This window comes from Myotis brandtii, unplaced genomic scaffold (assembly GCF_000412655.1).
Source record: "Myotis brandtii unplaced genomic scaffold, ASM41265v1 scaffold1279, whole genome shotgun sequence".
NCBI lineage: Eukaryota > Metazoa > Chordata > Mammalia > Chiroptera > Vespertilionidae > Myotis > Myotis brandtii.
In genome coordinates, this window is record NW_005354503.1 from 357,865 (window position 1) to 369,866 (window position 12,002).

Consider the following 12,002-nt stretch of genomic DNA (forward strand, 5'->3'; position numbering starts at 1 on the left):
GGTGCTGGGAGGAGGAGTCCGGTGGTGGGGGACCCTGGCCCCCTGTCCCCCTTGAAGCTCCGGGGCCGACGAAAGTGAAACAGGCCTCGGCGCCTCTTCTTCTGCAGTGGAGGCAGCGGAGGCTCCGGGAGGCCTGGCCGCAGGGGCCGCAGGGTCCGAGGGCAGCTGAGCAGGTCAGGGTGCGTTAATGGCAGGGCTCGGGGAGATGTAAATGCCAGATGCAGAGATAGCTCAGGGGGTGCTGGTCGGCTATCTCAGGTCTCACAAACCTCCCAGTTTCCTCTCATCTAGTTCTCCTGCGGCTCTGCAGCCCTCCCCACTTATCTCAGGGGAGATGGTGTCCTCACCTTCCCCGTCATAATCCTCCAGCAGATCAACTCTTCCTCCCAGGCACGCTCCTGCCCTCCCCGCTGTCTCTCCAAGTGACCCAGTTCCTCAGGGCGGGACAGTGACTGAGAACATGCCCTCAGGCCTCTTACCCTAATGGTCATACCACCCAGGGCCTGCAGCCAGCCCCAACCTGCCCCGGCCCGTCCCCACCACCCCACTGGCCCCATCCTTTCTGGTTAGCTGTCCTGAGACTAAGAAAACATGGGAGACAAGGGCTAGGTGTGGAAGGACGAGAATGTGAGGGAATGTCCCAGAGACTGGCTTTGTCCCGGGGCTCTGTCTCCATGGGAGCTGGGCAGACATGAGTCCTTCCAGGCCTCGGGGCCTGGTGCATGGGAGTGTGTCTCGGTGCCACACCTGGAACTCTCATCCATGACCCTTCGGCTGAAGAAGTCCTCCAGCCCCTCATCCAAGCGGGTGGCCATCCCGTTCTCCTGACGCGTCCCAGGCCCGGGCACCTGCTGGGAGGGAAGTCCTGTAGGGAATCTCATCCGGGCCGGGAAGACCCTCCCCTCCCCCAGGGCCTTCTGCCCCTTTGGACGTGCACTGGCCTCTCTTGGCCCCGTGGACATTTAGACTCCAGTCCACCTGGAAATTTACTAAGCTTGGCAGCTCTCTCCACATGACTGGTACTGTCTGGCAGACGGATTTCCTATCTGTGACAAGGTCTAGCTCCCATCCAAACTGGACAGTCCCTCTTTTGGTGGCCTGCTAGGGCCCCCGCCACATCCCCCAAGGCTGGTGCTCCGCGCCTGGCCTTGTGAAGTCGATCCTCTCGAGAGGCCTTAGGGACTCACACTGGGCCGACCAGGTCCTGGAGGGGTGGTCCTGGGGGGCCGGGGCCTGCCTTGTGTTTGATGCCTTAGTTTATAGCCATGAGTGGGAAGCTCGGATAGACCTTCCCAGGAGCCACTGGCAGTGGGCTGGCTGTTCCCGAGTCCTGAGAACCAACCAGGAGGGATCCCCAGACTCCCCAGCTGGCTTTCCATGTCCTGAGGGCTCCCACCTGTGGGGACAGCAGCATTAGAGGGACCAGCAGGAGGGACAGGGAGAAAGCAGGCTGGTGAGACAGAGGAAAAGGAAAGGGAAACAGGGCCATTAGAATCGAAGCTGGGGACTCACTAATGAAGGCGGACACTGGCCGGATCTTGCGGCAGCGTTTTTGCTTTTTGATGGCCATGGTGTCCTGTAGAAATGGAGGTGAATAGTGGGGCGCATGGCAGGATCTCATCTGGAGCCTCCATTTCTCACGAAACCTTCTTTTTAGAGTCCCTCCTGCCTCCCTCTCCTCAGGGGTCTGGGCATTGGGATTAGGGAAGAGGCTGGGCTGGTTGGGGCTGGTGGATGAGACCAGTTCCGTAAGGGGCGGGTGGAATCCGGAGAAGTGGAAGGGGACAGTATTTTGCAGGTTCAGGGGCAGGACCTAGGTTAGGGAGCGGGATGGGGGTGGGGTGCTCACGATGTTAGTCCCAAGTTCATCATCTGTGGTCTCCTCGTGGTCATGGTTACGGCCCCGGCCCCGGGAGGACAGATCCTGCCCTTGGCCTGGTCCCCCTGATGGATCTGATAGGGTCCTTAGCTGGGCCAGGTGCCGGGCCTGGGGAAGGACAGGATCCTAAGCAAGTGGTCTACCTCCCAGAGCCTTGAGGGGAGGGGGCTGGGGGAGGTGGTATGATGCCCACATGCAGGGCCTGTCTGAACCTGGCCAGGGTTCAGAAACCTTACCAGGCTCTTGTGTGAGTGGTATAGCTCCTGCAGGATCTCATCCACTATGGAGTTGGTTAAGTAGGTGACGACTGAGAGCTTCACTTCACTGTGGGCACAGGTGGGGCCGCTCAGCCACTCCTTCCCCCGCCCTGAGCCTCAGCCCTGCCTTCCCCAGGTGCCTGAGGGGGAGGGCCAGCTGGCCCGCCCCGGCCATCCAAGGAGGCCCTAACATGCTGTAGGAGGCTCCTGAGGGCCACACTCAAATCTCCCACCGACTGACCCAGTCCCACCCACCGACCTCCCGCCTAGGTGTGTGTGGGTTAGGAGGTGGGCAAAGAGGACTGAGGGCCCCTGGAGCCCCAGTGGAGCAGAGCTGGGTGAGTTGGGGTGCCGAGAGAGCTCTTCTGGCCTCTGCTGTAAGAGCAGAAACCAGTTCTTCTCGTAATAATTTTTCTTTTTCTTTGCTTTGGAGAGTGGTGGCACCCAGACCCATAGTGAAAGAGGCCCAGGGGTGAAAACTGGGCGGGAGAGCGTGTAGTCCACACACTCCAATCACATCCATTCTCTTTGGCCATGCCTCCGCAGAGGCTGTGTTTGTTTTCCGGAGATGACTCCGGTGTGCGTGTGGCTATGTGTGTGCGCGCACCTCTGTGTGCACTGCCCGGCTCCTAAACCCCAGCTCAGCACTTAGATTTCCAGGGCAAAGACCAGTCCGACCCTGAATAGCAAGGTTGCAGTTGGTTAAAGATTTATCCCTGGTAATGGAGACTGTGCCATTCATTATTCATGGTTGAGAGCTGGGCCCCACGATCCTAAGTGTTCTGGGTCCAATCCAGCCCTGCCCCAACCCGTCTGCCTCTCACTCCAGCTTGTTCTGAATGTCCTGGCCGGCCTGCTCCAGCAGCGCCCCGCGGATGAAGTTTCGGGGCACAGTGACGCGCTCGGCCACATTGCTCAGCATCTTGTTGTGCCCCTCAGCTACCCGCATGGCCACGGGACATAACTCCTGCGTGAGGCTGACCATGGACTCCAGGATCACCTAGTATGGGGGAAGGGAGGCCAGAGCCCAAAGCGGGGCAGGGTCAGGGTCAGGGGTGGCTTCCCAGCCGAGAGACAACAGCCTGTCTCTTCCAGCCCCTCAGGCGTCCACCCCACCATATGGACAGGGAAGTCAGTCCAGGGGAGAGGGGAGAGGCCAGGGGCCAAGACTGAAGCTAGCAGAGACAAGTCAAGCCCAGTGTCTAGTAATGTCTTTGCACAGTGGGAATGTGGGTGGTCTCAGCTCTGCATTTCCTTCTTGCCCCAGTAATCTCCCCGGGCAGGCCTAGCCCTCGGCTTAGAGCCTGGGTCAACACTAGACTCTTTCCCCAGGACTTGCCTGCAGCTCCTTGTCCACAGCCTTGGACACCTCACTGGCTACGGACTCCAGCCTCTGCCGCACAGGCCCGTCGTTGGCCAGCACGTGCCCCAGCTCATAGAGGCTGGGAAACAGCTGTGTAAGGAAGGGGTTATGGTCAGGCCAGACACAGGCCTTTGTGCCTGGAGGGCAGATGCACAGGCAGGGCCCAGACCCTTCTGGGCTAGCATGGCTGGCCTTCCTGGGTTCTGGATTGCCAGCGAGAGTGTGTGGGGTGCTGTGCAGGGCTCACCGCCCGGGAGTTCTTGGCGTCTTTGATGAGGTCCCGAGCGTAGAGCAGCTCATCCTGCACGGGTTCCAGGGGGCACAACCTCAGGGCCCGGACCTCCTCCTGCACGCGTCCACACAGCCGCTGCAGCATCTGCAGCACAGCCGGCAGGAGTGTTAGGGGGACCCCGCACAACACCCTCCCAGGTTTCTCTGTCTCCTTGGGCAGTGCTATTGGTGCCGCACTACCTGGGTGGCGGTGATCTCTCTGGATGGCCTGCTCTCACTTCTTCTGGGGAAGCCCTTCGTGAATGCCCCGTGGAGCTCCCTTTTCTGGGGCCCCCACTGTTTGCCCACATGTTCTCTTGTTTTTGGGGCCCCTCTCCTTCCCCATACTTGAGCCCAGTTATGGGCATCATGTGATGCCTCTTTCATGCTCCCCTGCCCCCTGTCACATCACACCTGTGCCTTGCATGCCCCATGCATCCCCCACGCATGCCCCACGTGTCCCGGAGGGAAACGTTTACTTGCTCGGCGCTGCTGGTCACCAGGCCCTGCTGCAGCCTGAAGGCCTGCTCCTGGGGACACGTCTGGGAGTGGTTGTTCCTCACCAAGCACCACTGGATCTGGGGATGACCAGGTGAGCGGGTCAGGGCCTGGGGGTGTGGGCTGGCCCCTGCCCTCTCTGTTCCACCCTACTTAGGCCGCCACCTTCTGCCAGACGTCCTCAGTGCGCTCGGGGGCGCTGCGGTAGGCTTGGGAGATGTCGCTCACGGGGAAGGACATGAAGCGCAGCGTGTGGTTGCTGTGGACATAAGAGCACAGCTACGTGGAGGAGGAGATGAGGAGAGGCCCCTGCTCCCCCAGACCCACCTCTTGCTGACCACTTCCCTCGTCCACGGCCCTTTCTAACATTTCTGTGCAAATAGGTCAAGAGGGCTGGTGTGAGGCTGAGTTAGTTCAGGCTTGGTCCAGGCCCAGGAAGCTGGGGGCCTGGGTCAGGGAAGAGCCTGGTCCACTCACCTCTCCAGGGCCCTCGCAATGTCCAGAAAGCCCATGGCAGATGTATTGTTCCGATCCCACAGGATAGTTCTGGGGAGAGGTTGAGCACAGCTTGTTACCCTCCCTCTGAGTCCCTGTTAAGGGGCAGAACACAGCCCCCTCCTTTCCTGGGTAATGAGGCAGACTCAGAGATGGTTTGGGACTGAGGGTTTCCTGGAAGCTGGGGCAGAGCAAGACAAGCAGGAAGGGCATGTGTGTGTGTGTGTGTGCGTGTGTGTGTGCGCGTGCGCACGTGCCCGTAGGGGGTCAGAGGGTTCAAGTGGGGACCCACCTGAGGGAGGAGTTTATCTGCAGGGCCTTAGACAGCATCTTGGCCCCAATGTCCTCCATGCCATTGCCGCTCAGATCCACCTTGGCCAGGCAGGTGTTGCTGCCCAGGGCATTGATGAGGATGCTGGTGCGCAGCTTCAGCCGGGAGTCTGCCACGGACAGTGACTGCAGGGACTGTGGGCAAGTAGGGGTTGGGCCCAGCTCCCAAGGCTCCCGCCAGAGCAGCCCCCCCTCCCAGGCCCAGTCACTCACACAGTCCTCTTCCTGGATCATCTGCACCAGCTTGTGGAGGATCTCCTCCAGGGTCCTGAGGGGAGAGGGCTGGGGTCATGATATTGGGGGAGAAGGGAGGGGGTCAGAGGCAATACAGGGAGCCAAAAGGAGAGGGGGCGGACAGAGTGAGGGTCTGTGGTATGGGGAGGGGCCTTACTTGGCCTTGACATTGAAGTTCTTGCCCAGGAACAGGTGCTTCAGGGACTTGTTCTTGCCAAGTGCGGGCACCAGTGTCAGGAGGTCCGAGTCAAACCCTGGCCAGTAGATGGGAGAGGCCTGGCCTTGAGGCCCAGGCTCACAGGGGTCTCCTTAACGCGTCTCCCCCACGCTCCAGGCCCTGTCCCCACCTGGCTCCCAGGAAGAAAACACCTCTACTCACCATTGTCTGACAGATCCAGGCTGCCCACACAGGTGACAGCCCCCAATTGCTCTTGCAAAGCCTGGGCTCCTGCTGAGCGGAGCTGCAGGAACAGGGTAGGGGTGGGGCAGGAGGCAGGGTAAGGGCGGGGGGAGGGCACCTTTAATGTTCAGAGACCAAAGTGGTTACGCCAGGACTCAAGGTCATATCAGGTCTGGGGTGTAAAATCAGGAGGCCCCTTCTCCACACCAGATTCTTCCCCAGGGCTCTCCCTTTCAGTCAGAAAAGTCTCCAGGCCGCTGCACCGGAGATAGCTCGCTCCTGCCCTCTGGTGGGAAAGCCTGGTATCTCCGTCCGCAAAGCTTTAAGGGGGGAGATACTGGAGACTGAAAATGACCTCTGGAAAGAGGGACGCAGACCACAGACTGAGGCGGGAAAGTGGCGGTGTGATCAGGTTGGGGGTCACAGAGGAGTGGTGCAGAGGCAAGATACTGCCAGGGTTTGACTAGGTCAGAGAAATGAACAGTGGGTGGGGGGCAAGCAGTGGGATTGGGGGACCGAGGGCTCACCTCACAGCCGCTGAGGTCCAGGTGCAGATCACTGAGGTGGCTGTTGAGGGAGAGGCCCTGGAGCAGCGCCCTGTGGGGGGAAGGCCAGCAGGCCCACTTGCACCTCTTGCCCCTTCTCTTATGGCTTCCCCTTGGGCGCTCCCCCAACCCTGCACCCACCCGACCTGAGGGCCTCCAGGGGCAGCTTTGTGGCAGACAGGTTGACGTGGCTCAGTGTGTAGGCGCTGCTGAAGAACTGCTTGAAGGCTGGCGGGGCCTCCCGGCCCTTCCTGCGGAGACCCCTGGGGTCAGCAAGGGAGAGGGACCCCCACCACTTGCCACATCCCTTCCTGCACCCCTCACACTCCCACCTGTGAGAGCAGCTGTTACGCGCCAGGTTGAGGTAGGTTAGGTGGGAGCAGCAGCCATGGAGCAGGGCACCCAGAAGCTGTGGGGAGAGACACGGTGGGTCTCGCAGGGGCTGGGAGGGGTGCTGGGAGGGGTCCTCCCTCCCCATCAAGGTCCTGCTCTTACCCCCCATGGTCCGTCTATGCGAGCCCAGCTATGGATGCCCACTTCCCCTCGTATTGCCTCGGTTCCACCCCTGTGGAAAGTGGGTCTACTCCCTGCCTGGTCCCCAGGGGTGGTAGACAGGCTCACAGACAATGGATGCGTAAAGCCAGGGTCACCACAGGCTCACAAGGTGCCTGTTCACATAGCCTCCTGGTGGCTGCAGCCTTGGGCCAGGGGGGTGGAGCGAGGGCTGGCTTTCACGGAGCCAGCACAGCCTTGGGCAGGGACCGAGATAAAGTGCGGCACCGGTGTCAGCTGTGGGCATTGCTTTACAAGTCAGCTGAACCTGAAGCCATCCTGCCAGCTCTGCCCACCTTCATACCCAAGGAAGGTGGTGGGGCACAGACCTACCCTGGCCTCCCCAGTCACCGCAGGCTGGTCCACCATTACCAACCCACCCCTCACCGAGTCAATGGCGCAGTCAGTCCCTGCCAGGTCCAGGTGCACCAGAGCGTTGGGCTGGGCCAGGAAACTGTACAGGGCCTGGGAAGGGAGGGCAGAGGGGTTGCAGGGGAAGGGGCGATAGAGACCCAGGCCCTGCAGCCTGAGCGTGCTTCGGCAGGGGCCGGAGGCTATGCTCCGTGGACTCACATTGGACTCGTCTGTGGCAAGCAGCCCAGGGTTCTTGCTCAGGTCCAGGTATCGAAGGGAGCTGGCAAAGGCCGGGTTGGCCCCGAAGGTCTGGCCCAGCGCCTGGAGCCCTGAGCACAGCGGGCACTGGGCTGGGTTGGCCCCCATCCCCACCTCTTCTCCGGGTGTACAACGCTTCCCCACTCCCCAAATGTGGCTCCTTTCCTTCCCTTGATCCCTGGGAGGCTGTGTGAGTGTGTGGATATGCCTCTGGATGGGGCCCAACATCCTAGGCAGCACTGGGGAGGTTAATGGTCACACGTCAGGGTCCCCAGTGCAAATACCTCGAGGGGAAATGGCAGTCTTGGCCAGGCACAGTTTGGTGAGGCCAGTGGGGAAGCAGAGGAGCTGCTGGCTCAGACTGAGGAAACCTGGGGAGTGGGGAGAGAAATGCACCCAGTGAGAGGCTGGGCAGTGGGAGCAGGTGGCACAGTCAGAGTAGGGGTGTGAGTGGGGTACAGGCCGGGGGTGAAGGGTGGAGGTGTTGGGGCAGGGGCTGGTATCAGGTTGGAGATCCACTGTTCAGACCCGGGTTGGGCTCTGGGCTAGGTCAGGGGTCTGCATTGCGGTGGGGGTAGGATTCCGGGCTGGGGCTCACCCTTGTCCTCGATGGGATTGTGGGACAGAGTGAGGGCATGTAGCACACAGCTTCCGTTCTCCCCAAACACGCAGGCCAGCTTCTGGACAAAGTCCCTTCAGGCAGGGGGAGGAAGGGTTTGTTTGTCCCAGGCCCTGGGCTTCCCCTTCTCCTCCACCTGCCCGCCTGGCTGGGACTGCAAAGGATAGAGCCCCCCAGGTGGGGAGCAGCTCAGGGTCTGCCACGGAACTTGTCACCACTCTGGAGCACAAGAGAAGTTATGCTGAGACAAAGCCCAGCTTCGGGCCCTCGAGTCAGAGAAGCCCACCCTGCCTGGTGGTGGATGGAGCATGCTGGGGAAGGCCCTGCTGGGGAAGGCCCTGCTGGGGAAGGCCCTGCTGGGGAAGGCCCTGGAGCTGGGGGTCAGGGGGCTTAGGTCTGAGTCCAGCGCGACCATGGACTTGTTTTCTGCCCTCTTTGAGCCCCAGCGTCTTCTGTAAAGCGAGGAGCAGGATGAGATAGCTCAGAGGCCCCTATTGTGCTCTGAGGTTCTGTTGCCCTAAGATTACATCACAGGGGCACCACTGCCCAAGGAGGAGGCTGGCTCACGTCTTCAGTCCAGCGTTGTCCAGCACCAGCTCTTCGAGGCTCCCCGACTTGCTCAGGGTATGTAGCACCTGTTCTAGCACTTCAGAGCCCTGAGGACAGAGGGGTGCTGTGACCAGGGACCAGAGAGGACATTTCTCCTCCCACTTCCACCACCCCTCCTCGTCCCTACCAGCCGCAGGTCCTTGCAGTAGAGTTTGGTGAACCACTGGTTGTAGGCCAGGGCTGCCACCATTAGGGCCAAGTCTCTGTGGGGAGATTGAAGTGGGTAGGAAAGGGTGAGCAGGTGGGCAGGAAAGAAGAGACTAGGGATAGAGTGGTTGGGCTGGGGAAAGCCTGGATGGGTAGAAGGCAGTGCAGGGGGGTTGGGGAGAGAGAGCTGGGACTGTGGGTGGGATCAGAAGGGCCTCTGTAGTGGGGGTGGGGAGTCTATCCCATCAGCTTACCGGCTCTCCAAGTGGCTGAAATCTAAAAGATTGAACTCGCGGTTATCCTCGGCATGATAGATGGTGTCCACATCCTTGGAGAGGTAGAACTGGCTCACACCTGCTCCCCTCCTCCTCCTCCTCTGCCCGCTCCCTCCAGGTCCCAGCTGCCCAAATAGTGGGTCCCTGCCCAACGCACCCATTGCACCTCCTCCCGGCAGTGCAGCCCATTGTAGTCACACAGGGCAGCGTAGGTCTCGGAGAAGCCACCTGTGGGCAGAATATGGGCTGGCTCCACGAGGGGCAAGGGAGTGAGGAACAGGTTGGGGGGTCAAGGAAAGGTCAAGGTCATTTTATGTCCTGGGTTCCTGCTACACCATGAACCTCTGAGGTCCGGGAGCTGTGGGGTCCCCGGGGCAGGTGAAACCCCATATATAAAGGACTCTGGACAAGGGGCAGGGGGGTTCAGGTCCCACTTTCGTCAGGTCTGCCCCTGCTCACCACACACACTGTGAGTGGTAGATGTGGAAGTCTCAGAGTTGGGGGATGTGTCTCGGGGCCCTTCTGGAGTGTCTGCATTTCCACGCCGGATTAGACACCTAGAAGATGAACAAATCCATCCCAGAGAGAGGTGAACAGACGCTCTCAATGTCTTATGGCTTCTGGATCCCCAGGAAAAAACAGGAGCAGGAACATGCTTGCTCTTCTCCTTGCTGTCCTCGGAGCTGGGGTCCAGGGGAAGGAGGGAAGGAGGGAAGGAGGGGAGGAGGGAGAGGTTTCCTTGTTGTCCACCCCCTTGAGAGATTCCTCCTTTGCCACTCACCCAGGGCCAGGGCAGACCTTGGAGAGGGCTGAGCTCACATGTCGCGTCACTTGGTCCACACTCTCAGCTGATGGCAGCCGCATGCTCACCATGCCTCGTTCCGTCTCCACTAGGATCTGGGGGCGAGGGAGCAGCAGGGCCTCACATATTGACCCCTTCATCCTGCTGGCCTGATAGTGGGGCCCAGGCCCTGGTGCTCACCTGGTTCTGACTGAGTGTGTTGAAGGCCCGGATCTCCAGGACATTGAAGGAGCTCTCCACCTGCGGGTATGGGATGCTCAGCTCGTGGTAAGGGTCTGGCTGCCACGCTCAGGAGGGAGCATGCCAGGTGCTCTCCGCTCCTCAGCCCAACTTACCTTAGCTGGGACTTTCAGGGGGAAGAGGTGGAGGCGCCAGGAGGTCAGGGCCTTCAGAGAAAGGAAAAGGAAATCAGCAGCAAATGGCCATTCCCTGGGCCATCGATTCCTGCCCTCCTTTAGCCCCCTCAGCCTGTGTGCAACCTGGCCAGCAGCGGCCCTCTGTGCTGGGGTCTTCCCTCTCTCTCATGCCCCATTCTAATCTCCTGGACGTTGACCCAGCCCAGCCTAACCCTCTCCTAGACTATGGCTCCTCAGCTCTTCCCCACCTCTGTGTTCCCTGCCTCCCAGGCTCTCTGCCCTCAGCAGCCCCGCTGCCCTTGGTGCCTCCCTCTGCTCCCAAGCCCAGTGCCCTCACCAGCACTCGGTCCTCAAACTTCTTGGGCTTCGTCTCCAGCTTCACGCGATGTTGCTGGAGCACAGCCCCTTGGCTCAGGCACCTCCGGATGCTGTCTGCAGGCGGATAGGGGCCTGCTCAGAGCTCCCCTTACCCTGGCCACCCACCTCCTCGGGGCTCTCTGGGGGCAGAGTCAGGTGGGAGGAGAGAGAAAAAGAGAGACAAAGAAGGACAGGGACACACACCTTTCCTTCTTGGGTGACTTTTCTCTTCCTATTAGAGAGGGAGGGGGTGTGGAGAAAACTCTGGTTCCTGATGTTTCTGAATCAAAAGACAGCCGCGGGGTGACCCTGTCTGTCTGTGGGAGGGCGTGTCTTACACTTCTGAGGGTGTGAAGGGTTTTTCCAGCCTGTTCACTCCAGCGACTGTCAACCCATACACAGTGAGTCAGTGTGTGCGGGTGTGGGCGGGTCCCTTTAACTACATTCTAGGTGGTCTTGGGTGTGAGTGTGTCTGCCTTTTACAACGCGTGTGTGTGTGCGTACCTTCTGAAGATGCCGTTGGTGGGGATGGGGACGTGTGAATGAGTATGCTGTGCTTGCAGTTGTGAAAGGGGCACGGAGCCAGAAGGTTCTGGTGTGTGTGGCAGGTGGAGTTAGTGTTTAAATGAAACCCTATCCATCTGCTGGCAGACCATCGAGAGAGAGAGAGAGAGAGAGAGAGAGAGAGTTGGGGGTCCAGGCGCTATAGAGATGTTTGTACACACATCTCAGGATTGTGCTTGTGTGTGTGTGTAGGTGTGGGAAATTCCCAAGGCCCGCATGCCTCTGAGTATCCTTGAGCTCCTGACCTCTGCCTGGGCTGCTGCCTCTGGGGGTCAGGGCTGTGGCAGTGCTGGGGGGCCCGGGCCTTGGTTTGGGCCGAGTCTGAGGGCCATGCAAACAGGAGAGGCCCTGAGGTGTGGGTGTAAGGTAGTGAGAAGGGGGCCGGCTGGGACGGGGGCACTGTGGGAGGTGAGCTGCAGAGATCTTGCTCTAGCTTTTAGCTCCAATGCAGGGCCCTGATTCCCTTCTTTGCCCCACTGGTCTGGGCGCTGCTAGGCTGCTAGGGGGCTCTCCGGGGCCAGTTCCGGGGCGGGGCCGGGAGAGGGAGGGTGTAGAGCCAAGAGGCGGTCAGGACCAGGGGCAGCTCCCTTCGTGCAGCCTGGGGTGGGCCTGGCTCCGCCCGGCGGGGAAACAAGGACCCTCCGGAGAGGAGACGAGCCGCCTCGCTTAGGGGTGGGCCTGAGAGTCAGCCCTAGGGACCGCGAGGGGACTGTACCTGTCTCCAAAGATCAGCACGGGCGGCTCTGGGACAGGAAGGTCCTGACAGGGTGAGGCGAGGCGGGGCAGCGGAGGATGCTCCGGGGTCAGATGCCCGCAGATGGGATGCAGGGGCAGGGGA

At 60.6% G+C, this 12,002-nt stretch overlaps 1 protein-coding gene across 1 annotated transcript in view; it reads right to left on the bottom strand.

Moving 5' to 3' along the window:
- The window catches only part of LRRC16B (leucine rich repeat containing 16B), a 16,671-nt gene that overhangs the window by 4,166 nt on the left and 503 nt on the right, over window positions 1–12,002 (bottom strand). The window contains exons 2-33 of the mRNA XM_005859617.2: window positions 10,581–10,693; window positions 10,223–10,273; window positions 10,068–10,127; window positions 9,867–9,982; window positions 9,545–9,642; window positions 9,243–9,313; window positions 9,065–9,138; window positions 8,791–8,866; window positions 8,622–8,710; window positions 8,034–8,128; window positions 7,720–7,806; window positions 7,397–7,506; window positions 7,211–7,288; window positions 6,604–6,680; window positions 6,418–6,522; window positions 6,254–6,323; window positions 5,706–5,787; window positions 5,484–5,580; window positions 5,306–5,360; window positions 5,055–5,227; window positions 4,745–4,813; window positions 4,433–4,526; window positions 4,249–4,347; window positions 3,747–3,875; window positions 3,476–3,589; window positions 2,961–3,136; window positions 2,116–2,203; window positions 1,850–1,987; window positions 1,513–1,576; window positions 1,188–1,396; window positions 748–848; window positions 1–165 (exon numbers count right to left, since the gene is read on the bottom strand). The exon at window positions 1–165 is cut by the window's left edge and continues 145 nt beyond it. Of these exons, the coding sequence (XP_005859679.1) occupies window positions 1–165; window positions 748–848; window positions 1,188–1,396; window positions 1,513–1,576; window positions 1,850–1,987; window positions 2,116–2,203; window positions 2,961–3,136; window positions 3,476–3,589; window positions 3,747–3,875; window positions 4,249–4,347; window positions 4,433–4,526; window positions 4,745–4,813; window positions 5,055–5,227; window positions 5,306–5,360; window positions 5,484–5,580; window positions 5,706–5,787; window positions 6,254–6,323; window positions 6,418–6,522; window positions 6,604–6,680; window positions 7,211–7,288; window positions 7,397–7,506; window positions 7,720–7,806; window positions 8,034–8,128; window positions 8,622–8,710; window positions 8,791–8,866; window positions 9,065–9,138; window positions 9,243–9,313; window positions 9,545–9,642; window positions 9,867–9,982; window positions 10,068–10,127; window positions 10,223–10,273; window positions 10,581–10,693 (3,223 nt within the window). The remainder of the gene's footprint in view (window positions 166–747; window positions 849–1,187; window positions 1,397–1,512; window positions 1,577–1,849; window positions 1,988–2,115; window positions 2,204–2,960; window positions 3,137–3,475; window positions 3,590–3,746; window positions 3,876–4,248; window positions 4,348–4,432; window positions 4,527–4,744; window positions 4,814–5,054; window positions 5,228–5,305; window positions 5,361–5,483; window positions 5,581–5,705; window positions 5,788–6,253; window positions 6,324–6,417; window positions 6,523–6,603; window positions 6,681–7,210; window positions 7,289–7,396; window positions 7,507–7,719; window positions 7,807–8,033; window positions 8,129–8,621; window positions 8,711–8,790; window positions 8,867–9,064; window positions 9,139–9,242; window positions 9,314–9,544; window positions 9,643–9,866; window positions 9,983–10,067; window positions 10,128–10,222; window positions 10,274–10,580; window positions 10,694–12,002) is intronic.